Raw genomic sequence first — 26,202 nt, 5'->3', positions numbered from 1 at the left:
AGGATATGATTAGAGTAAAATAATGGTTAGGACTATATTAAAATAATGGTTAGGGATCATAATTATACTAAAATTATTGTTTTCATAATATAATAATCTATTATTATATATTAACTTTTATAATGTCTTCTATGTTGAGTTCGAGTGCTACTAGCTTATATATATAGAGAGAGAGGAAGAATATATATATATATATATATATATATATATATATATATATATATATATATATATATATATATATATATATATAGGATTCAAGTTTAATTATAATTAAAGCCAGAGTAAAATAACATAATAATTTTAATTTGATAATCAATAATTTAATACGATTATTATACTAATAATATAATAATCTATTAATATAGGATATGATCAGAGTAAAATTATGGTTAGAACTATATTAAAATAATGGTTAGGGATCATAATTATAATAAAATTATTGTTTTTCATAATATAATAATCTATTATTATATATTAACTTTTATAATGTCTTCTATGTTGAGTTCGAGTGCTACTAGCTTTTATATATATATATATATATATATATGATTCAAGTTTAATTATAATTAGAGCCAGAGTTAAATAACATAATTATCCTAATTTGATAATCAATAATTTAATACGATTATTATACTAATAATATAATAATCTATTAATATAGGATATTATTAGAGTAAAATTATGGTTAGGACTATATTAAAATAATGGTTAGGAATCATAATTATAATATAATAAAATTATTGTTTTTAATAATATAATAATCTATTATTATATATTAACTTATATAATGTCTTCTATGTAGCTTATATATATATATATATATATAAAATTCACATTAGACCAGTTGTACAATTTTATTAGTAACCTAATGTACGATCATTGAAACATTTATGCATAGGTATTGGTAAAAACATTTATTAGATGAATATGTATCAGATCAAGGTTGCAATTTTTTTAGTGATTTTAGTATACGATTATTAGGGCTTTTATGAATAGGTATCAAAGGTAAATGCTTACATTTTGACCTTTCTGCATATAAAGAATCCTCCCACATTTGTAATAACTACTAAAAAATATGAATAAGTATCAAAGGTTACTTGTAAATGTTCACATTTTAACCTTGCTGCACATAAAGAATCCTTTCACATTTGTGATAACTACCAAAAAAAACTGAAACAATAGCATTGAACTCTTAAATCACATACAAAGAAAATCCAAAAATAATCAATATAAAAGTTTAAGATACACAAAATTAACTAATTAACTTAGGAATCACTACTAGGTAATCAACTTTCAATTGTTGAAAACCTTCTCACATGTGTACTATATATGATACCTAGTTTGCGATAAACATCTTTTCTTAAGTTGGATACTTGTACCCGCAATTTCAAATTTTTGGCTCCAACGGATAACGCAATTGGATCTCCGTATCGAATGCCCATCAAAGCCATTCACCGCACATGTACATGATCATCCATACATGCATTCCACCATAATCTTTAAAAAATAAAAATAATATTTAATGTGACATTAATTTTAATTTTGGCTTGAATTTCTCACGCAAGGAGGGAATACAGCAGCTTATGCATCTGCTTGAGCTCACTTCAAGTCCAGAGTTCTTGCGGCTTTTTACCAGCATGGCCATCAGGACGTAATCTCCGGGTAAACGCTGGTTAGCTTGCATTGATGGCCGTGGGATCTCTGAATCTTTTTCCCAGTGCAGATCCAATTTTAAGCGCGGTTTAGCTCTTCCACTTTGAAGCTCTGCAATTCTAACTTCAAAAGTTATAACCCTCAGGAGGGCTTTGAATCCTTTTCGGACTCTGTTTGGTCCATTTAATTCTATACCGTGTTCTTTATTTATTCATTTTTAGGTGTATTATGCATTTGAACAAGGAAGTGTATTTTAGTTTATAGTAGGGGAGTAATGGCGAAACGGGACGGTAAAAGAACCGTGAAAACGGAAAATGGGAAGAAGAGTTTAAAGACACAGATTAATGATGGAAAACAGCAGGGGATGAAGACGTCAAGAGAGAGGAAAAAAGATTTGGACGAGGTTTCGGTTGTTTGTTCGGTTTGTGAGGGTTTGGGAGAATTGAAGTTTTGTGATCAGTGCAAGAAAGGGTTTCATTTGAGCTGCTTGGGATCACAGGAGGTGCATGGAATCGATCCCTGGCAATGCCACAGTTGTCTCCAAAATAAGGTTCCTATTTTTTTAGGGTTTACATGATCTTGAAACGTTTTTTTGGGTTTCTAATTTGTTTGTATAGTTATATTAGTAAGTATAATTATTTTCATTAAAGTATTAAAGTTATTAATTTATTTAGTACTTTAAAATTTGAACTTCGTTGAAAATAGTGCCTGTACAGATTTTTCGAATAATTTTCTCGTAGCTTTTAGGTTTCCTCTTGTATTTTATTTTTTCAATTATTTTTTCTCGTTTCTAGAATTTTAATTTTATTGAAATTAGTGTCAGTCGAAGCTTCAGAATTTAGTAGTCCTGATATTTATAGATTTTTTTGTGATAAAAAAATATAATGTTTTCTTTGTTCTGTGATATATTGATATTTTTTTTGAATAAGGACGGCATTTAATAAATGTTTATGAATTTTTAATGCATCTTTGAAGTATAAGCGAGCTCTATGTTTTTAGCATTTATGGAGAATAATGTTAGTATAAATTTCAGAAATAAATTTTATTGGCATTTTAAATTTAAATTTTGATTAGGTGAACAAAAAAGGGGACTTCTAGCCCAGCATATAAATCATGAAACTGCATTTTTCTCAGGATTGAGAAGATCCAGAAGGAAATAGTAATTTGGAAAATTTCGAAAACTTTAGCATTTTTTTGGAATATCTGAGATCACAGTAGACATCCTCATTCATCTCGGGCACCACAAATTCTGTCTCTGTTTCATTCAAATCTCATTTTTTCCTAGTAAAATAGGCTCTTTATTCATTTGTTTCTAGATTTTAAACATTATTTCAAATTTCTTTCTGTTATCTTAACATTTCTAGTATTATCTGAAAATTATGTCTATTCGAGTTTCAGAAAATAATGTTCTTGTCAACTAAGGGTTTCTTCTGAGCAACGGAGTTAACTGTTATATTCCAGGATGAGGTCTGTTTCGAACTGGGTACCAGTTCTGGGCCTGTTCTCATAAAAAAATTGCCCGGGTTCCTCTGTTTTTACATTTTTGTTGCTCTGTACGGGTTTGCTTGAGATGAGCCCAGGCTCTACTCAAGTCCATAAAGCCCCTTGAAAAAAACTACTTATTTACAAAAAAGGTAAAACCCAAATATAAAGTGTATTTTTTTAGATCTTTTGTACGGCTGTATACAAGTTATAACAAAGTGGGTTAAAACAAATTGGTGAACTGTCTTACTCGATCCCTGTATCCATACCCAAACATGTACTAGGACTGGCAACTTAGGTTTTATTTGCTATTCGTCAATTTAGATCCTTTGCTCAGAAAAATAGTGAAAGACATATAAGAAAATGCCCATGAGCATGCAGAGTAGCTAAACAAAACAGCCGTACGACCAAATCATGATGTACAAAAAAAATCCTGAAGCAACAAGCTCTAATAGGGCCATAGGACCAGCACCCAAAACTACAAACTAGTAACAAGAGAAAGGAAACCAAATAGGAACCTAAGTAGGAAGGTAGAAATGCACAATTAGAAGTTTGCAAATTTAAGCATAACCTCCAAATGATTCCAAGGGATCTAAGCGAGTTTGTCAAAAAGTGGTTGTATCTAATTAAATTCATGTTTATGATTTTAATTTTTTTTCAACAGGTTATCGCCTTAAATGCTGGTGGAGTTTATATGATTTCTTGTGTAATGTAAGATTTTTTTACATATATTTTAATTTGGCTTATCCCACATCAATTTGAGTTATCATGCAGAAAGCTCGGCTGCAGTCCAATATCTTTTGTGGACTGTGTACATTTAAGTTTTGAACCTTTTTAACTAGAAGCTATTTGAAATTTTGATCCATAATAAATTTTATCACATTTGGCCGTACACTGTTTATTTTTTATGTTACTTTGTTTAGATTCTCTATGAGGTGGCTATTGGAAAGGAAAAATACTTTTTCTTTTTGCAGTACTTTGATTTTGCTTTTTAAGTTGCTAAGCTTTTTCTGTTTCTTTGGCCTGTTGAATACTTGTTGAGTTTGAATATACTTGCCTTGATTTAAAAAAAACGTCCTTTGGGAAAGTAAAGAAAAAATAAAGAAAAGAAAAGAAAATACAACTAGATAAATAATTTGGGATGGAGCAGTCATACTGGATAGCCTTTCTATAGGATTTCTTTTGCTGTCAGTTTGATTACATTTTTTTAGGAGAGCAATACATTCATTTAAGCACACTAATTTTGAATGATCATCTTGCTGTATGGTGAACTTTGCGTTATTTAAAATGGTATGTAAGTAACTGTCTTGCTAATGATCATAACTCCGTGCTCTTTAAAAACAGGTGTGCTGCTTTGACTGCAAGGAATATGGTCCTCTGACAGGTGGAACAGTAAGATGTTCGTATAAGAACTGTCAAAATTACTATCATGAAGGGTGTGCTAGGAAATGGGAAGCATCAAGAGGAGCGTACTCAAACATAACAAGGAGAGGTTATATATGCCCACATCATTTTTGCCATTCATGCCGCCGAGGTAACAACTGGGGTGCATGGAAGCTTATCCGGTGTCTGCGCTGTCCAGTAGCTTATCATATAAAATGTCTTCCAGAGTCTGCAGATCAGCTTGAGAACCTATCTGGTTTCATGCTATGCCGGAGCCACGATAGAGGCCAAGTATGCACTATCTTAAATTACTTTAATCCTCCTTGATTGATCTTTATGTTGTTGCTAGCTTTGTAGAATTGAGTGTACTATTGCAAAGTCATTGCATGATATTGAAGCCTGCACATGACACAATAGAATTTTCAAATCATTTTTAATGGATACATTTTTCTTGTGTTCTGCAAATCGTATATCTAAGGCCACTGATGTTATTTGATTACTGTAGCTGGTTGGCATCACAGTTCTCTTTTATCTGATATATCTGATTACAATTTTGGCATCCATGTTTGGCTGTATAAGTGTTAAATAATTGTGTACATGAATACAGGCTTGGAAATTTCTCCATTGATTTGAAAAATAGTTCTGCTTCCTATAATTTCCTAATGATTGTTACAGTAAAAGCTGGTTGAAAATAGACTAAAGCTCATAATGTGGGACTTAATAGATGGTAGGTAACAAAACACCTTAAGCTGAAATCTGATAAAAAATAATAAAATATAGGTTAAGCAAGGTGCTTTTGCAGTGGAAATTCTTCATTTAATGGAATCATGTCCATGATGACTGCAATTCAATCACCATGGTTCTCTTACCAAATTTGGTAGCATTGAGCATAAAACATGAATCACAGAAACAGTATGACCATGTATATGTTTTATTATGTAAGAATCAGCTAGCTAATGACTTTCTTTTTTTATAGCAAATTATATCATTTGCATAGAAGCTAATAACACTTGCAATTTGTAATTGCATTAATCATCCTTAATGGTTTTCCAATTATATTGTTATACTACTTAACAGTCTGGTGGCCTTGCTTAGCGTAAAGGTCCCATAATTTAAGCAAACTACATAACTGATTATGTAGAAGAGAGGCAGTGGCATTGCAATTAACAGAAGTCAATTCTGATTGTTTGTTTAACTAAAACTTAAAAGTATGCATTCTGTCAGAAGTCTTTCCAGCATGACAGTAGTTGCAATGAGAAAAGGGGTTTTATAAGAATTCTGAACATGTCAATCCTTTGTCATTTTCTTTATCAGGGCTGATATTACTTGTTACAGTTTTGGATATGCATGAGAGTTCTCAGAGGCAATTGCTTTTTTTTGAAGCTTACTACATAGTGTTTGAAATTGTGTCAGTTTCAGTTTCTTTTCCCAAAATAGCTGGAAACTAGTCTGTTGAGATTACATATGTAAGGCGACAGAATTGCTTGTTCACTAACATTATTCTTTCTCAATTTCACCTTGAAGATATTGACGTTATCAACCCTTATATGCCTAAAAACATTTTCAGAAAGCATGTTGTGGTCTGATTCACATTTGCTTGGAAGATTTGACAATCCTAGGACAAAAATCTGCATTTCATGTTTGCCTTCAGATGTAACTGTTGTATAAATCCTTAGTTTATAACAAAATTTTGCTTTGCCAAAAACTTGCATTGAAATCATCTGTTTGCCTTATTTGAATATAATTATGCTCTTAAACGTGGCCGATTCCTTTCTTTATTAATGAGATGTTCTGTACCCGATAATGTTTCCTGTAAGGAATGACATCTAAAAATTGTGTTCTTGCAGTTGGCAATGTTACCCTGTTGTGTCTTATGTTGTAAGTTTTATCATTAGGTACTCCCTAGGGAACATTATTTCAGTGGGCAATAATTTAATACTTTGGAAACAGTTAACTTTAAAACATGGCAACACAATCTTCTTTCTGCTTAAATTGAGGTACCATTATGTTTTGTAATATGTCATTTATAATGCACACTTTCAGTAACAAAACTATTTATATGCTACTTTTGTTTCTCAGAGTTTGTTTTCAACTAGAATGGTGAACTGTGCAAATAACGAAACTTTCTTCCATTTGGACAAAATTATCTACGTACAAAATGTAATTACGCTCTTAAGTGTGGCTGTTTCCTTTCTTTACTAATGAGATGTTCAGTACCTGATAATTTTTCCAGTAAGAAATGGCATCTAAAATGTGTGTGCTTGCAGATGGCAATGTTACCCTTTGTCCATACTTTGTAAGTTTTATCATTAGGTACTCCCTAAGGAATATTATTTCAGTTGGCAATAATTCTTTACTTTCGAAACAATTTTCAACTTTAAAACATGGCAGCAAAATCCTCTTTCTACTTAAAATTGAGGTACCATTATGTTACATATCTGCTTTCTAACTCTAGTTGTAAACAGTGATATTTATATGTCATATACAATGGCATACTTTCAGTAAAAAAGCTATTTAAATGCTACTTTTGTTTCTCAGAGTTTGTCTGTTTTCAACTAGAATGGTGAACCATGCACAGAATTAATTTTTTTTTCCGATTGCACTAAAGTATATCATCTATGCACAAGAGATTTCAACCTTCCAGCATTGGTGCAATGCTAGCAATGCCTCCAGATCTGAGGACATTTTCTCTATGTTGTATAGCGTCTCTGGAACGGATTATATATCCTGTCATCAGGATGCAGGAACTTGAAACTGCTCAATTTGGAGACACATCTTTGGAAATCATGGGGGACAGTGATGCTGGGATTGTTGGGGGAGGGGAGGGGGTGGCATTGGATGCATCCCATGTCACATAGCATTTTCCTATTGAAAATCTGGTTTGTTATTATTACCATAAACTTCCCAAAATTACAGTCACCAAAATTGGTTTAGAAGTAGACCCATAGACTTCATTACTAAAACCTTGAAAATAGTAAAATCTAGGATTCTAATTTCTTGATGTTTGCAAACATCACACCTAAGTAAACTCACGGCAGGGTCAGAGTTTGCCTTCTTGATGTTCAAGCTCTTCACGCAGACAGAAACTAGCTTTAATGCATCCTACTTGGATTGCAAACAAGATTGTCCTTCCATTATGAGGGTACCTAAAGTTCCAAATGTTCATGAATATTTGACAATTCCTTTCTAGTACTCCACTCTTCAATTCTGAAATTGCATCGGCAGGATGATCCATGTCAACCTGATTCATTTTGATGTTGTATTATTGTTCCTCTTTTCCTCTAGCTGTGTGTCACTCTTGAGTTCATGTAAAGATTTCCAGAACAAGTTGAGCTACCCTGTACAAATCATCTGCCTTATGTTTTATCCAATATGCTGTATGGCATTTCTTATAGTAATATCATTGACTATCAGGAACTACTTTGGTTCCCACCACCCTTGTGAGCTCTTTCTTCTATACTATTAAAATAAAGCCTTTGCAATACAGTAACGTTCCCTTTTGGGATTGCCCTAATTTTTGCCCTAGAATCACAAATTCCATTCAAATAAGAGATGTAAGGTAGTTAGAGGAATAACTTTATCATTGAAAATGCCCTTTTAACAAGATAAACCCTGATTTAAGTCCTGCAACCACAATCAATAATACTGGATATATCTAAATCTCAATTATTCTCATTAGGGTTAGTAATCAGTAATCACACATATGAATGCATATAACTATCCTAATTCATTAGATAGGTCATATCTATATTTATTATCTATTATTCAATCACAATAGGGTTTGAATGATGGAACATGATAGGATCGGCTCAAAGCATTTTCACACTAAGCCCAAGAGCGAACACTCACCTTCTTCGCTCCAAGTGGTAGGCACATTGGACATCCAGCATAGAGTGGTTTACCTGGTGGATCACTTGTATCCGCACCCCCTATCCATGTTTCCTTTGTCATCTTCCAACAATCAACCAATCCACACCATGGAGTCTGTCATAAAATCATATAAGGCACCTTGAGCCTATCCCTTCCCATCAAGCCCAGGAGTACGGAATGAACACCCAATCATTCGGCCTCCTGGCCCCACCCGGGGTTGGCGTACTTGATGGAACTCAGTGCTGCTGCCTCCTTAACATGATATTTCATTCTCCCCTCCATAATGTGATGGTTGGTTGGATAACCAAGCACCTGTCAAAGTCTGCTGACTATCCTTTGAATATTAATTCTGAAATCACGTATGAAGTTCGATGCTCCCTTGAATGGATTGGTTGGTCTTCTTGATGGGTCGATGATGAATGGCAGATCTCTTCTTAAATCTAGCAATCTTCTTTTTGTCTTTCCTGTTGTCTGTTCCACTTGGTTAGTTGCTGATTTAAAATACCTATTTTGTCTTGTTTGATTGATCACTTGATAAGTTTTGTGAAGTGGGTTGCTTGATTTGCTTACTTATATTTCTATTTCTCCTTATTTCTCCTTCCTTATTTTTCGATGGGTTGGAGAAACCCCTTCAAGGCCATTGTAAGTATTTACTACAGAGGGCATTGCTAAGAAAGTTCTTATAATTGTTATAGATTACTATCAATTATATTGGAAGTCTAATACAAATAAAATAGGAATCATTGGGCTATCAATTTAAATCCAAATGGCGTGGAAGCCCTAATTTCCACTTTATCAAAACTAGATCAAACCATAGTAGCAAAAATCGTTTAGGGAAAAAATCGGCAAACCAAAAGTAAAAGATTTTTTGAAAAAATCGGCAAAAAATCGGATTTAAAAAAAGCATTAAAAAATGTAGAAAAAGAGACAAAATTTTTTTTAAAAATAATTTCAGGGCATTTCCATAACATAGAGATATAAAGAGCAAATAAAATAGAGTTTAACTTGTGAATTGTAGAAAATAATTTTTTGTTGTTTATATTCATATTACTGATTACATAGGCAAATAATCAGTTAACTTTTTAAGAGGGCAGTCACCAAATACACCAAATAGTTGTCTAAGTATTAACTAAGTCTATGAAGTAACTGAGATCAAAAGTTAATAGACAAATAGTAAAAGTAAAAGTCATTTTGAAGTGATCCAAGAATTTCATTGTGATTGAGGCAAGGAGTTTTGTAGGGTTAATTCAATATTTTAGAAAGCTTCTCAAATCATATTCCACAATTACAATGCTTTTTATCATAGTAACAAAAATCATTTGGGAAAAAAATCGGCAAACCAAAAGTATAAGATTTTTTTGAAAAAATGGGTAAGAAATTGGATTTTAAAAAATCGTAAAAATTTGTAGAAAAATAGACACAAACTACTTTTGTTTTAAAACTTAAGGGTATTTCCTTAGCATAGAGATTTAGAGAGTAAATAAAATAGAGTTTAACCCATGAATTGTAGAAAATAGATTTTGTTGTTTATATTCATGTTGCTGATTACATAGGCAAATATTCCATTAACTTTTTAAAATGGCAGTCACCAAATACACCAAATAGTTGTCTAAGTCAGAGATCAAAGATTAGCTAAGTCTATAAAGTAGCTAAGATCAAAATTTATCAGACTGAGATCCAACTATTGTTAGGAATTTAGTAAAAGTGGAATTTAGTAAAAGTGGAAGCTATTATTTTTACTATTTTCAGATTAATATAAACTCAGAAATCAGAATTTAGTTTGATTAGCTGAAAGATTTAGAGATTTCTAGATTTAGGCATGACATAGAAATGAACAAAGAAATAAGAACAACACATGGTTACCCTGGGAAAACCTCCTAGGAGGAAAAACCCAACTAGAAAAGATCCTCAGATTTGATTATGGATTATATTCATATAACAGTTACAACACTTATCTTAGGTCCTTGAAGATGTCTGAAGTGTTTGCTCTTAGGGCTGATGGAATCAACCACAGGTCTGCACTTTCATGTATATCAGGTCTCCTCCTTCAACACACCAATTAACACTCAGACTCAAGCCCTAGATTTGCACTCTTGATGTGTCTTAGATCTGCACTGATTCAGTAACCCTGGCACTTTAATTTTGGAACAGCTCAGCCTTCTTTATGACAGCAAGAACTTGATGTTTGCTTCTTTAATTGGCAGGGATGATTCGCATAAATTCCTTCACCAGCTTTTGCATTAATCAGATTGTATACTTTGCATCATTAGGCATGTGTGAACTCAGATGTATACTTCGCATCCTTAGGCATGTGTGAACTTCGCATCATTAGCAGATATGTATTTCGCTTGAAGGATGTTTATTAATTGTATTTTGAATGAGGCAGATATGTCTTATATATATGTGATGCAAAATCCTTTTTATGTCGGCCTAATATAAATTAAATTACTTTTAATTTAATTTGAATCTCTTTAATCCGAAATGCCTTGATAGATAGGGTCGGCCCTATTTAAGCAAGCACGTTATTATGCATGTAGCGTGGGGTTTCATTATGTAGCGTGGAGTGAAGTGAGGTATAGGGCCCAGCCCTACACGTTGGAGAAAGGGGCTGGACCCCTTGGGCGGATTCCAATGTTGCCCAAGGCAATTGGAATCCGCCATTCCCTAATTATAATCAATACTCCCTCTTAATTAGGGAGAAAGATAATCTTACAACTAGGTTACAAGATTAGGGCCCAGCCCTAAGTAATACATACAATGTTTAAATTGTAATCCGAACTTAGCTGTCAACTTCAAATTTTCCTGAGAGAGGATCACAACAAGTATCCCATAGTATCCATCTTGTACTGCCTGTGGAGGGTGACTTCAAACTTTAACATGCACACTTGCAAGTCATGAATACATACACAATTATTCATGCACATCATGGAGTCTTTCCATGCCATCAATCACGCATATCCATCGTTCATTGTCTTTACCTCAGTCTTCTCCCAAAGAAGAATGTAACATCATGATCTTCCATCTTGCACCCAAGCATAGAGTGGAGATACATAATCATTGCTCTCCATAAGCATAAAATGAAAACATAGTCCTCCATCTTGCACACAAGCATAGAATGGAATCTAATAAACATAATCCTCCATCTTGCGCACAAGCAAGAAATGGAATAGACATGATCAGAATATTGTAGTCTTCCATCTTGCACACAAGCATAGAATGGAACTACATAACATAGTCTTCCAGCTCGCACACAAGCATAGACTAGATCCACCTTACATTGCCCGTAGAGGGTGGTTGATACAACACAATGTATCACAGAGGTTGAGACTCCCTCTCAACCAAGGCAGTGTTCTCCACAGCTCCAAGTCTATCTCAAGCTTCAAGAGACTTGGTGAGAACATCTGCAACACAGGATTGTTCTGCCATAAAACACTGAATTGTCAGGTATCTCTATACAACCTTGATAATAAACCAAAACAACATAACAAGAATTTTGAGAAACCACACTGCTTCTCTTGATGCAACACTTGCAACAATGTATTTAGCTACAGTAATACTTAATGCAACTGAGGATTGTCCCTATAGGTCCAAGAGATTGCAGTGGGTGAATGCTTGAAGTGTTTTCCTTGTCCGTAACACTTCTTGACCAATCTGAACCTAAGCAGCTTTAGCCCATAATCAATTGTGTCTTGCAAATATCAAAATATGCTTGCTTGCAACAATATGCTTAGTTGAAGCACTCGCCAATCAACCTGCCTCTATTCAGATGAATCTGCAAGATCATAGTTGGCTGCAAACATATTCAACTTCTTCAAGTTAGTTTTCATGTAAGTTTATAATCCATAATTCTAACATAACAATAGAAAATTTGACTTAGAATAATTTCATTAGATCCTTGCCACACTTCTAACCTAGAAGTAATGCATTTTAGGTTTAGATCTTCCATCTCAATTTTGAGCTAATTCTTTCTTATATTAAACCATGAGACTATCTTTATCAGTCAGAGTTTGATCATCAGAATTAGCATTTCAAATACTTAAAGGAACATGTTAGAATCTTTACAAAAACCCTAGGCTTATCAAATACTCTTTCATACCAAGAGTTTTATTGAAGGTCATAGGGCTCCCTCTTAATCCTCAATATCAGACTGATAGCCAAGCATCATAGATCATAAGTATTCATAAACAAGGATGAGAAATGCCAACTTCACCTTTTATGAATTGGACCCATGGTGCAATTATGATCAGGACATATCCTCACACTTCTTCTAATTGAGTGAGAAGATCCTTATGCCTTATTTCAAAGCTCCCTCTGAAGCCACATCATCCAAGCTTGTGGATTTCTGATGTTAGCAAGGCCTAGGCCTTCGACATACATCACCTACTATATGAGGTTATATAAAAATGACCCTGGGTGAGGATCACAACATTCATGATAAGTTAGATGCGTTCTTTTAACAGTATAACCGATGATCCATAGAATGCTGAGACAATACTTATGTGACACAAATTAAAAGAGCCAGCTTGTAACACATAACCTCGAAAACTTGTACATCACCATACTTCAGACTTCATGATAGTAAATACTCAACTGAAAAGTCAGTTTTATGTAACTATTATAGAATCATTCAATTGATAGTCAAAACTCAATCAGATCATAGGTGAGGAAGTATTGATAGAACGTTTACAAGGAGTGTGAAGTATACTTACCAATGAAGATACTAACCAAGCAATGATAGTGAGAGCCTATACTTCCATGAATCAATAGCAATTAGTAAGCTACAACATATAATAATAATAATAAAAAAAAAAGGATTTTAGATCAACCTCTAGATATCCAACAGCAAATACAAGCATTGTGAACAATAAATTCCTAACTCACTTATTTATGACATTAATGAATACTTCATTTACTCAATTAGCAGCGATACTTATGTAACTGGCTTATTTTCCCTTATGCACATAGATAAAGGCACACACGAAGTTCAAAACAGAGAGGAAATATTCAAGTTCGCAATGTCTTTACAAATATATGAAGTTCAACTTTTCTTCTTTGTTTTGATCTCACTCATTGGAACAATTAAGCACCAGATATTTAATGTGGGCATACATTCCATATTTAATTTTAGTATTTAATTGATCAGGTCACAGACAAGCATGTACACAAAATTTCCCCTACTAGGTTTAGGCCTGTTTTAACCATAATTAATCTATTTCAAAATACTTATGACTTCAACTAAATTGATTAGAAGACAAAATCTATCTTAACATGAATCAATTTGTGATATTCCATAGTTCAATTTATCAATTATTAATAAGTAAATTGTTCATTTACCATACTAGAGAACTAATTATATAATACTAGATATTTAATTTTATCATCCATAATTCTTAATGCAAGTGTCAACCTACGTTACTACTTCAGTTCTAAGGAAGAAGGGGATGGCCATGTTACCAAAGCGCTTAGAGACCAAGATACAATAGGCTCCCTCAAGGTTTACGGTTCCAAGCCCTTACCCTATCTTGGGACCATACCCTCAAAGTCTACGGGACGCTGATCCTTACCCTATCTTGGGAATCATCCTATTGATTGGATTTAGACTGCCCCTCTTTGGAAACAACTCCATTCTCAACTTTCTTAAATACTGACAGTAGTAACAAGCATTAGGCTATAAGTATACTAACTTGACATGTATTATGAATATATATGAAATTAAGTATAACTGTCATACATATTGCAGTCCATATTAATATTATTATTAAATTCTGCATAAGAACATTATCAGGTATTATATATTAAGCACACATTAAGCACATCCCCATGCATACCACCTAGAACAAATATGTTACTGCCTGTAACTTAATAACAGTTCTGATCCGATCCGATGTGATATCACTGGATGCTTTGATTTCTTTCCTTTATGTCTCTCAATATGAGGGAGAGGTCACACCTCCTCATCATGTATGTTCTTTGGCAAGAGACACACCCTTTCACAATCAAATCTGCAACTTTTATTTAAATCAGATCTTAACCACTACATAAAGTTGCTGCCCAAAATAATAAGCCCTTAACAACAACCTTAATTAACCAAACATCCTCTTATAATATTCGGTTTAACAAGGACTAAAATAGAAGATTCGTTCATTTAACATTTAATGTTTTCATTGTTATCAAAGTCGTCTTATTGAGAGATCCTTATATTTACTAACCTGTCACCAAAGAAGGAAAGGGCAAGAGACTGAAATTACATGATTAAATCTGATCATTGGTTAGTACGAACCTATCTCTGATATTTCCATCAAGCCTATCTTCAACTTTCAGCCCCATTAACCTGACCTGTGAATGAGACAACAATTTGGAAATAAAGGAGTACTAAATTCTGAAAACTGAAAGTTGATTTAGCCTATAGCTCTGATACCATGTTATTTTTACTACTTTCAGATTAATATAAACTCAGAAATCAGAATTTAGTTTGATTAGCTGAAAGATTTAGAGATTTCTAGATTTAGGCATGACATAGAAATGAACAAAGAAATAAGAACAACACATGGTTACCCTGGGAAAACCTCCTAGGAGGAAAAACCCAGCCAGAAAAGATCCTTAGATCTGATTATGGATTATATTCATATAATAGTTACAACACTTATCTTAGGTCCTTGAAGATGTCTGAAGTGTTTGCTCTTAGGGCTGATGGAATCAACCACAGGTCTGCACTTTCATGTATATCAGGTCTGCTCCTTCAACACACCAATCAACACTCAGACTCAAGCCCTAGATCTGCACTGATTCAGTAACCCTGGCACTTTAATTTTGGAACAGCTCAGCCTTCTTTATGACAACAAGAACTTGATGTTTGCTTCTTTAATTGGCAGGGATGATTCGCATAAATTCCTTCACCAGCTTTTGCATCAATCAGATTGTATACTTTGCATCATTAGGCATGTGTGAACTCAGATGTATACTTCGCATCCTTAGGCATGTGTGAACTTCGCATCATTAGCAGATATGTATTTCACTTGAAGGATGTGTATTAATTGTATTTTGAATGAGGCAGATATGTTTTATATATATGTGATGCAAAATCCTTTTTATGTCCGCCTAATATAAATTAAATTATTTTTAATTTAATTTGAATCTCTTTAATCCGAAATGCCTTGATAGATAGGGTCGGCCATATTTAAGCAAGCATGTTATTATGCATGTAGCGTGGAGTGAAGTGAGGTATAGGGCCCAGCCCTACATGTTGGAGAAAGGGGCTGGCCCCCTTGGGGCAGATTCCAATGTTGCCCAAGGCAATTGGAATCCGCCATTCCCTAATTATAATCAACATAAGCCATTTTGAAGTGATCCAAGACTTTCTTTGTTATTGAGTCAAGGAGTTTTCTAGGGGTATTAGCTAAGTCTATGAAGTAGTTGAGATCAAAATTTATTAGACAGAGATCCAACTATTGCTAGGAATTTAGTAAAAGTGGAAGCCATTTTGAAGTGATCCAAGACTTTCATTGTGATTGAGACAAGGAGTTTAACCCATGAATTGTAGAAAATAGATTTTTGTTGTTTATATTCATATTGCTGATTACATAGGCAAATATTCATTTAACTTTTTAAAAGGGCAGTCACCAAATACACCAAATAGTTGTCTAAGTTTGAAATCAAAGATAAGCTAAGTCTATGAAGTAGCAGAGATCAAAATTTATCAGACAGAGATCCAACAATCGTTAGGAGTTTAGTAAAAGTGGAAGCCATTTTGAAGTGATCCAAGACTTTCATTGTGATTGAGGTAAGGAGTTTTCTAGGGGTAGTTCAATCTTTGAGAAAGCTTATCAAATCATCCATAGTTGCAATGCTTTATATTGCCTGATGGCAATTGGTAAGTCTTTTATATGTGGTAGAATTCAACAAAAGGCATTTGTTTAGCTGAAGTAAAAGATTAGCAGGCCACTGGTTTTGGCAATATGTTTAGTGTTGTGGTAGAAAAACTCCATTGGTGAGGTAGCCACCAAGGTTCAAACCCCTACTGGGCCATTGAGCTCGTGGGCTTTCTACCTTTGTTGGGTTGTTGAGCTCGTGGGTTTGAACAAGTGTGGGGAATGATGAACCCCCTAAAAATGGACAAAATAACAAACTTTTTTAATGTTGATTCCACATTGACTCTGATTTTGTCTCAGGCCAACCCTATTTCTAAGCAATTCAATAATTTAATGCGGTTTTCTAGGGTTTTGCAAGTTTTTTACAATGTTTTTTTTCACTTTTTTGCCATTTCTGGGGTTTTTAACATTATTTTAACGTGATTTAAATGCAAAAAATCTTTGAAAATTGGGTCAACACTTGGTCAACGATTTTTTCACGGAATAAATCGGCTAGCTCCAGGATTCAGGATTAATCGGGTATAATCGCGATTTTTTGCAGACAATTGCTTCATACTCATCAAACAACCATTTTGATTCATTCCAGCACATGCCTCTAGCATTATCTTACCTACCGACTACTATAACCTCAATGCCACCATTCTTGAAGACATGATTGCCCAAAAACCAACCAGTAGTCAAACCACAATGATGGCCCCTCGATATCATATTGAATTAGGAGCACCAGCGAGCACAAGGAATAATAGCCAAGTAACACATGACATAAATTTATCGAGTTCAATAACTTGGTAGTAGTTGCCAGTACAACAGCCAACCACCCATTTCCTATGTGTACCCTAGCAATATGATAATATCTAAGTCTACATATAATACATTGTAAAGTGTAAGGATGCATTTTTCCAAGACACTAAAAATTACCAGCCCTTATCAATCAGTAAGAATGATGTCCTCCTGCCATGGCCATCATTTTGGTAATCTTCAACCTGAGTTGTTCTTTTGTGGCACTCTTAGTCCCCTAAACAACCATTTCTTTGATTGCTTTGAAAGTATTCTAAATTGACACACACATTTAAGCTTTCAGGGCAAAAAATTAATCTTTGAAGGAAAGCAGAGAACTAGCTTTAGCACTTGAGGTATTCCCCATATCCATTAGTATCTTCTTATCGTCCATCTTAACTTCCAATGGTCCTTTGGTTTAGTCTTTAAGAGAATTCGAGTCTTCTTCCAGAGATTAAATTATGATGATAACCAACCTAACAAATGGACCCGGACTTCATGATTTTCTCAGCACTCTTTGTTTTTGCTTTAACTGGTCTTCTCATAGTTGCAGGTTCTCTAGGACCAATAAAAACACCCAAAATGTTCAACCATCCTGACAGTAGGGTTCAAGTGAGTGTTCCTTGTAGTTATTAAAGAAATTGCTTTGAATGTAGTTCAAAAAATTGGACTCAACAAGGCTGGCCCAAATTTTTCAAAATCTTGGGGGAAATCTTGTCAAATTTTCTGAACAAAAAGACATAAATCTGTAAAATAATATTATAAACATGCATGAAACTGAATTTACAAAGGACATGAGTAGTTTTTCCTTCATTTATAGGTCAAAAAATGAGTTCAATTTACATCAAAGTGTCATATGATTATAGATTACATATCCTTATCAATATTTTACAAATTTCATTTGTGGAAAACTTGGGCCCAAAACAATTTTTATTTTTTGATTTTGAAAACTAAGCTGGGGGTTTGGGAGCAGCAGTGCATAGTGGGGTTGAGGGGCAGTTTCCCTCGCTGGGGTCTGGGGGCAGTAGGCATAGTGCCTTAGGTGTGTTCCTTCTTGTGATATAGAACAAGGTTGAGGGGAAGTGCTCTAGCCGCTAATCCCAAATTAAAGTCATTGAGAGATAACACAAACCTTCATGATGCATGCTCAAAAGCTAAAAAAATGGATTTGAAAATGAAGTTTTCTTTTTTTTGTTTGGTGGACAGACTTATTACAATGTGACCAAGTTTTTCTCTGCATTTCATGAGTTATTGCAGAGTTGTCATTACTTGCTGGTAGAATATTCTCGTAATTACTTGGTGAGCCATTAAGTCTTTGCCTGTGAACTCTAACCATATGACCCCTTTCCTTATTGATTCTTGTTACACCTCATGGAAAATTTCAAAAATGGAATATTATTTAAGGCTAGACCAAATGCTATAAGGGAAGTTTAGTTTTTGTTGCATGTTAGATTTTGACAGATAAGGATATTATGACGTTTGCCTTTTTCAAAACAAACTCCCAAGGTCCAGTTTTTAGTTCCTCGTATCTTTCAATGGTAATGACAATTAGGACAGTGCTTTTATGAATTTTGAGGCGGAGTTTAGGAGCAGTTATTAAGGCTAACAATGTTGCTTTGTAGTCTTGCTCTAGTTTTTAATATTGATTCTTCTCTTCTGTAGGGCATTATATATATTAGTAATAGGGTATATTCTATATTGACAATGGTGTTTGCTATACATAATGGTTAATTCTTAAAATTTGAATCTTTGATTGCAGCTTTCTCTGTTTCTTGTATGTTCCATACATTATCTTGTGTTTTTGATGCGTTGGTATACTAAGATCTTGATATCATTTTCAATTGTGTCATAGACTATTATAATAGTGGTATGACTCTTATTATTCTGGCATGCCATTGTTTAATTTTTCTTAACCAAAAAGAACTCTATTTTGGAATTTTTACTTTTCAGCAAACAAGATTATTTGTTGAACCATGAATTTTCAGATGTTTTGTTTCAATGATGCTGCATCAGGATGCAGGGCAGAAAAAGAGTCCAAAAAATATATTTATGCAGTTGTCTGTGCCTGAGACTCCTGTTGATTTTGATCTTCCAGATTCCTTGAAGAAGTGGAAGCCACTTTCATATACATACATTAAGCGCAGTATCCTTTAAAGCTTAAAGTCTCAAAGGGTTTTTGTGTCTTGCTAAAAATTTGCATCGGTTATTCTTTATTTTTTGTAGATATATATTCCTGTCGAAATAAGTTACACATTAGAATGTTGAGATACCATCCAGAATTCAAGAATACAATGAAAACTGCCATTTATTGTGTAAACACATTCCTCTCATGATGAGCATAGTAATTGATCTTTTTAACATGCTCTCCTGTTTCCACTTTTTTCTTTCGGCTTCTTTGAAACATTCATTTATATATATAAAAATATGCATGGGGCTTATTTATCTTCTTTTAAAACTCACTGTGCTGAAATATGCATTTTTTAACATTTTCTGGTAATATTAGAGAGAGTTATATAGGGGTCCCTGCCCAAGAAAATGAATTACAAAATGAGCTATTTTATAATCAGAGCAAAGAAAAAGCCAAACTCAAACTCAGGTAGGGGTGGTGGCAACCAACAAAAAGAAGAAAAGACCGACAACAAACCAAGCACCAGTAGCTCATTATTACTTAAAAACAGCAGACCCAAAACCAATGAACACTCAAGAGAGTTGAGATGCACCCCAACCGCTTTTACTGTTAGTAGCACCAGCACCCACATCCTCACTTTTTATCCTGCCACACCTTTCTGCTGCTGCCAGGATTTTTTGAGAGCTTTCAATTTGACACGATGAATAATCTTCAGTCCTATTCACAACCCTAGTCAACATACCCGTAGGCAGTGACAGCAATGTGTAAGTACTTGAAACCTCTAATGTCCCTTGATCATGGGACACAAGCAATTGTTTGAACACAAGGTGTAAACTTGGCAAAAGGAAGTAAGCTCCTCAATATCACCTTTACCTGGCTGTAGCTCCTCTCTCAAAGCTTCATTTTCAGACCCTAATTCCATAGTGATGATGGGAGACAAAACGCCAACTTCCCTCCTCTATTGTCCAATTTGGGATCACCTTCCACCTTCACTTGTTGCATTGAAATCAATTGCTTGCTTCCTCCTACAGGATAGCCATATTCAACTTAGCATAGAAATATGCCAGCCTAGAGGCTCCAGATCTCACAAAACCATTATCTTCAATACCTCCTTTGCCTAGAGTAGTCTTACAAGATTCAACAACTGAAAATTTTGGTAATGAAAAATCTTTCAAAGCTTGTGGTCAGAGATCTTGTCTTGACACAAACTCTCTGCAAACCGCCAGCAAGCACTTGTGAGCCATACTACCAATGATAAAGAAGCTTATGAATAGGAAGAGCCGCCAACAGCACCACCAGATGCCACACAAAGCAGCCATGCCAACAATGCATCGCATACTGGCAAACACAAAATCATAAAGTGAATGAAAACCATTGCAGAAAAATGTAGCACACACATTTCACTCACCATCCTAATTAATACTCAAACTTAATACCACATGTCACTCACCACCCTAATTGATATTTGAACTTAATGCCACATATGGATGATGCCAAGGGAAGTAGTGACCTTAAAACATCATATCAATCCTATCAAGAGCCTCACATAATTTTCTGAAGGCTACTTGAAGGCCCACATCTAAACAATCACAGAGGCTTTTCCTTTAATAAAGAGGTTCAAGGTGTTCCCACTCTTTTGCTTGATTATTGATCATTGCTGGAAAGGCATTTGTTCTATCTCAGCATTGGCTAACAAGTCAGTCACACCATTTCCTTCTTGATAACAATGAATGATAAAAATGTCCTTGAAATCCTTGCAAATAGATACCTTCTAAAACTAATATGAGCTTCCAGTTTGGGCAATATATTTTTTTCTAGACTAGAATAACATTAGCTGAGTCCCTTTCTAATAATTTCTTGCATTCCATAGCCCTAATCAAAGAGAGACCAGTCACCATTTCTTCCCGTTCTGCCTCCTTATTGGTTCTAGAACTAAGAAAAAAAGAACCAACTTTTAACAAAGGTCCAAGATTCATCTCTAGGCACCACACTGGCTACAGCCAAGCCCAGATTTCCCCTAGAGGCCTAATCAAATCTAACATGAGGAACCTTTTTTGGTGGCAGTTTCCAACAAACATTAATTCTATCACTTTTTTTAGCTATTACCCAATGAACATGGGATAGTGATGAAATATGCATTAACAGAATTCTTATATATTGAATGAAGTGTTTGGTCAAAATTCTCTAAATTTTTTATATTTATGAAAGCCATATTATTGCTTAGTGTAATTCTGATCATCCTTGACTACAAGTAGATATGTATTTGACTAAGAGAAAGCGTGTAGATGATGATGGTATGCAGTGCTCTTGTAGGTCATCATCCTTGGGCGCAGAAAAAATCTGTGATAAAGATTGTCTTTGTGCGTAAGTTTCTTGTTGGTAGGCTGGAAAATCTTTTTATTCTAGCCTTTGAAGAAAATGCTGCTGTAGTATGCCAGACTAGATTTTCTCTTGTACTTGTTAATTCTGGAAGGTTTGCCTTTGATTGCCAAGCATAATTAAGATTCAATGTTAAGTTCTATGGGTGTATTCTTACTTTGGAGTTTGGATGTTAATATCTGGCATATATTTGTTTGGCATGTTTGAATATTACAGGATGCTAAATTTTAGCTGTTCCTCAAGCTGTGGTTGTGGAGAATTCTGTGTCAATAAACCATTCCAACAAAGGACGGTAAAAAATTTGAAACTGTCAAAGGTGAGACCTATTTATTTTACTTAAAACTAAAAATGTCAATAAAATACTATTGCTTCTGAATGCTAATATCTTTTTCTATACTCTTTCTCTTTCATAAACATACCTTCTGTAAATGGTAGATAACTCTTTGGATGCTTCTGCTTCGTTTGTTTGGAACCTTTCCAATGGATCTCTTTGTTATATTATTTAACCCTTAGAAAGTTAGAATATGATAAAAACATCATCTTGCACATATCCATAATCGTAAAAGGAAAATTGGGAAGGTCACAATGCTATTTTCTTTTTTCCTAAGGATAATAATGATGGAAGGGAAAAGTGTGATGATGCTCAAAATATCAAATGCAAAGTTGTTATCCAACTTCCTGTCCAGGTCATCAAATAAAAAATTGATGATATTTCTTCAACAAATGTAGTAGGTGACTAATGATGCCGGTACAAGAATTTCTTTTAGTATGAAAACCAACCTTTCTGGAGTGACACCTGTAGCCCAAAATATGACAACAATTAAGAAAAAGGTGGCTTCGTACTACAAAAAACAACTGTAATACATAGTATTTTTTCCTGATATTTATTGGTGACAACTGGTTTTAAAATATAGTACTAATCTATTTAATAGCAGGCCACAAGTTAGCAGTTAGGTAAGCCACAGATCATGTTGTCATTGTTTTTTTTTTGATCGATAAAAGGCCGAAGCCAAAATTTTATTATTTTTTATAAAAAATATTACATCTCCATTCAGTGTGGGCACCGGTAGGAAAGAATGGAGATAAGAAAACCTCCGGTCTAGCCCAGATCCCTTCTGGGATCAGATAATATAAACAACTGTACATTTTTACAAATCCTCATCTGAGGATGTAGGCTGACATAATAAGACATTTTAGATTCTTTCCGTACATAATATCTTTCAGCACTTTCCGGATGGATCCATCTTCTCAGATATGGCTAATCCACAAATGCTTCGAGCTTTAACTTTTGTCCTGTTTCCTGAATCTGCAAAACCTTATTGCGACATACTTTGCCAGACTGTTAGAAGCATAGTAAACTTAATAATTTGTATCAAACAGTCAATGAATAATTACATCTTTCAATTAATGTAAGAGGATTATAGCCTGGATATCCCTTAGCTTGAAACCATCCTAACCTTTTGGGTTTCAATTTAAGAGATTATCCAGGCTACAATTCTGCCTACAAATGGAAAGAATCTAATTCTATCAGATTCTTAAATACATTTAACTCTGCAGAAATCAGTTCTCCAAAACATAAACATAAACATAAATAATTTCATATGCATATGTCTGTGTATTTAAATGCCAATATGCAAAATGAGTCTGCCATGATCATGAGAATATACAGATGCACATAGAAAAAAATATGCCTGGGGAAAGGAGTGAAACCACAAAAGAGCAGAGAAACTGACCAGAGATTTATCGTAAATAGAACCAACTAATAATCTGAATCCATGACTAAATCTGGGATTACCTCTACTACCCTCCACAAAACCTCAACAAAAAATCTGCCACCCATTCCTCAATCATTTGAAAGAATCCGAATGAACCCCACACGAAAGATACAGGGAGACACAAAATCAAGTTAAGTCGAATGCAAAGCAATTCTGTAAAAACCTCTACTGTCATGTAAACAACGAGACAAAAGCCAACATTATCTGTCCCAATTTTAAAACAAGGCTTATATCCTAAGTTAGAATTGTTACCAACTCTAACCGATATGTAGAATCTTGAGTACCAAGAATTAAAAAAACCAGTAACCATAGCTCAAGGACACAAAGCCTGGCAGACCCAAATTACCATTAGAAGAAAAGATTTAATTCGTATTGAAGTCTATACCTTCGCTGCCCAGGACAGTCTTAACACAGATAACATGCATTGGAGGGATAACCTGCAAGTGCCAGAACAGAGAAACCAGTCTATTGCCAATCTCCTCTTAACACGACTGAAACACCCCTGGCACCCACCCACCGAATTGGTAGTCAAGGGATCGGATAGGAGAATGCAAGCATATATGAAGGTTCAGATAAAGATATATATAAATATATATATATATTTATATATATACATACTCATATATATATAGATTCTGTATATATATATGTAAATATGCGTGTGTGTGATTGTGAAATTTTCTAATTACACCCACACATACACACACATATACATATATTTGAGGATATATATATATGTATATATATACGATTGTATATATATACACATATCTATATATATGAATATATATATATGTATATATTTATAAATATATGAATACATCATATAACATGAATCCATCCGATGAGTATGGGATTGTCTATAAATATATACACATATATATATATATATGTGAGTACATATATATGTATATGTATATATATATATGTATATATATATATCTGAATCTTAGTATACCAAAATGCTGAAATAAGGAGACTGTGGCCACCCTTCCTAGAGTTTTATAAATGAGGAACTAGGAGAGGACTTGGAGAGGAGTGATATGAAGGGGTGACACGGACATCACCTAAAATTATCCATGGGGCTATCCTTCCTAAAGACATACGTATTACCATCTGCCCCTAAATTGGCTAACTTGTCTGCAATAGAATTGCCTTCCCTATAAATATGTTTAACCGAAGTTTCCTCAAAGTATTTGATCAAGTCCAGAATACTTTTTAGTTCCGCTTTCAATTTCCAGTTTGACACTTCCCTAGTCCTGACTGCATTTATAGTTAACGACGAATCCCCCTCAATTTCTAGATATTTAATCTTGAGTGATTTAGCTAAAATCAATCCCTCCCGTAACGCTGAAAACTCAGCCTTGTTATTCGAGGCCAAACCAATAGGCTTATTAATGCTAGCTATTAGTACACCGTTATCTTGGTGAATAGCACACCCTATACCTGCTATACCAGGATTTCCACGAGAGGCACCATCGAAATTAAGCTTAGCCTAGCCCTTTCGGGGGGGAGCCCACTTTGTTAGCTTCCTATCTATCTCAGCCTGTTTACCTCCACTCCCCATAAACGGGGGAATTATCAAACCCATCCATTTAGATCTAAGAACCTCATCCCATCTGGTTAAATTAATAGACTTTTCCTCTGTATGTCTTAGCCTATTATTGATTTTTTCCACAATTGTTGCCTCGATCTTATTTAGAAGGGATTCTACCCTCAATTTTGATTCTTTAAAGATCCGCCTGTTTCTCTCCTTCCATATTTCCCATATGAGGATTGTCGGTGCTATTTGCCATATTAAGTGATATATATCCTTAGCGAGGGGAGGTTGCCAACTAATCAGCCATTCTGAAATGTCCCTCGGTCTCGGAGTCGGCCAACCAAGGCTTGAGCAAAGCCAATCCCAACATCTCTGACTGAAACTACAATTAAGAAGCAGGTGATCCACATTTTCTTCCTCAGATTCGCATAGAGGGCATCTCGATGGTCCCACGAATCCTAATTTTGAAAACCAATCTGATGTAAGAATCCTCTTTTGGGAAGCTGCCCATGAGAAGATACCAGCTTTGGGAAGACCCACGTTATTCCAGCATAGGCTAATCGGAATATTAGGATTGGTTACAGCTCTTCTGAGTTTTAATAGTGAGTAACCTTCTTTGGCTTTATAAATGCCTGAAGAACTACCTGCCCAAATTATCCTGTCTTTCCCACTATGTAATGAAAAATGCCTATGCCTCAAATTATTCCAGAGGATTTCCTTGTCTGCATTTGCCAAGTTAATCTCGTCAAGGGGTTTCCACTCCCAACCCAAAGCGGGGTCATTGGAAACAAGCTTGATATAATCCTTGACAAACCTACCCCTGATTGATTTGCAATGTTCAATACCTTCTTCACTTATTCCTATTTTGTCTAGGGCTGAATAACCCCCCCACGAGTCTTCCCAGAACAATGCCTCAGATCCATCCGCAATATCCCAAGTCAGATAATCTCTGATCACCCCTCTACATTCTAACATAAAATTCCAAACTTTGGATCCCTTTGGTAGTAACTCCGTCCTTAGTATACTATCAGGATTGGAATTAGTGAGATATTTAGCTTTGAGGATCCTTACCCATTTAAGATCCGGTTCCGAGTACATTTTCCAGACTAACTTCGCCCCCAGAGCAATGTTTTGAACCCCCAAATCTTTGATGCCAACTCCCCCTATACTGATAGGCTGGCTAATTTTATCCCAAGAAATTAAAGCAAATTTCTTTTTGTCTGAGTTCATATTCCAAAAGAACTTCCTCATCTTTTTTATCATTTCTACTCGAGCACCTTTAGGTAATTGCTGGCAGGACATCTGGTATATCGGAATAGCCGCCATTACAGCTTTTAGTAATGT

The 26,202-nt window shown here is 34.6% G+C and overlaps 1 protein-coding gene across 3 annotated transcripts in view; it reads left to right on the top strand.

Moving 5' to 3' along the window:
• The first annotated feature begins 1,533 nt into the window (after positions 1 to 1,533).
• The window catches only part of LOC131063810 (histone-lysine N-methyltransferase ASHH3), a 95,126-nt gene continuing 70,457 nt past the window's right edge, over positions 1,534 to 26,202 (top strand). For 2 of the 3 annotated variants that reach the window (XM_057997754.2, XM_057997753.2), the window contains exons 1-5: positions 1,535 to 2,206; positions 4,483 to 4,812; positions 19,050 to 19,179; positions 21,420 to 21,528; positions 21,760 to 21,859. In XM_057997754.2, the coding sequence (XP_057853737.1) occupies positions 1,931 to 2,206; positions 4,483 to 4,812; positions 19,050 to 19,179; positions 21,420 to 21,528; positions 21,760 to 21,859 (945 nt within the window). In that variant the 5' untranslated portion in view covers positions 1,535 to 1,930. Of the gene's footprint in view, positions 2,207 to 4,482; positions 4,813 to 19,049; positions 19,180 to 21,419; positions 21,529 to 21,759; positions 21,860 to 26,202 lie in introns of all 3 variants that reach the window. The other variant, XM_057997752.2, reaches the window with a different exon arrangement.

The sequence above is a fragment of the Cryptomeria japonica genome, chromosome 8 (assembly GCF_030272615.1).
Source record: "Cryptomeria japonica chromosome 8, Sugi_1.0, whole genome shotgun sequence".
In the NCBI taxonomy this organism is placed as follows: domain Eukaryota; kingdom Viridiplantae; phylum Streptophyta; class Pinopsida; order Cupressales; family Cupressaceae; genus Cryptomeria; species Cryptomeria japonica.
The sequence above is the reverse complement of the archived record's forward strand: the minus strand, read 5'-3'. Positions and strand labels throughout refer to the sequence as shown.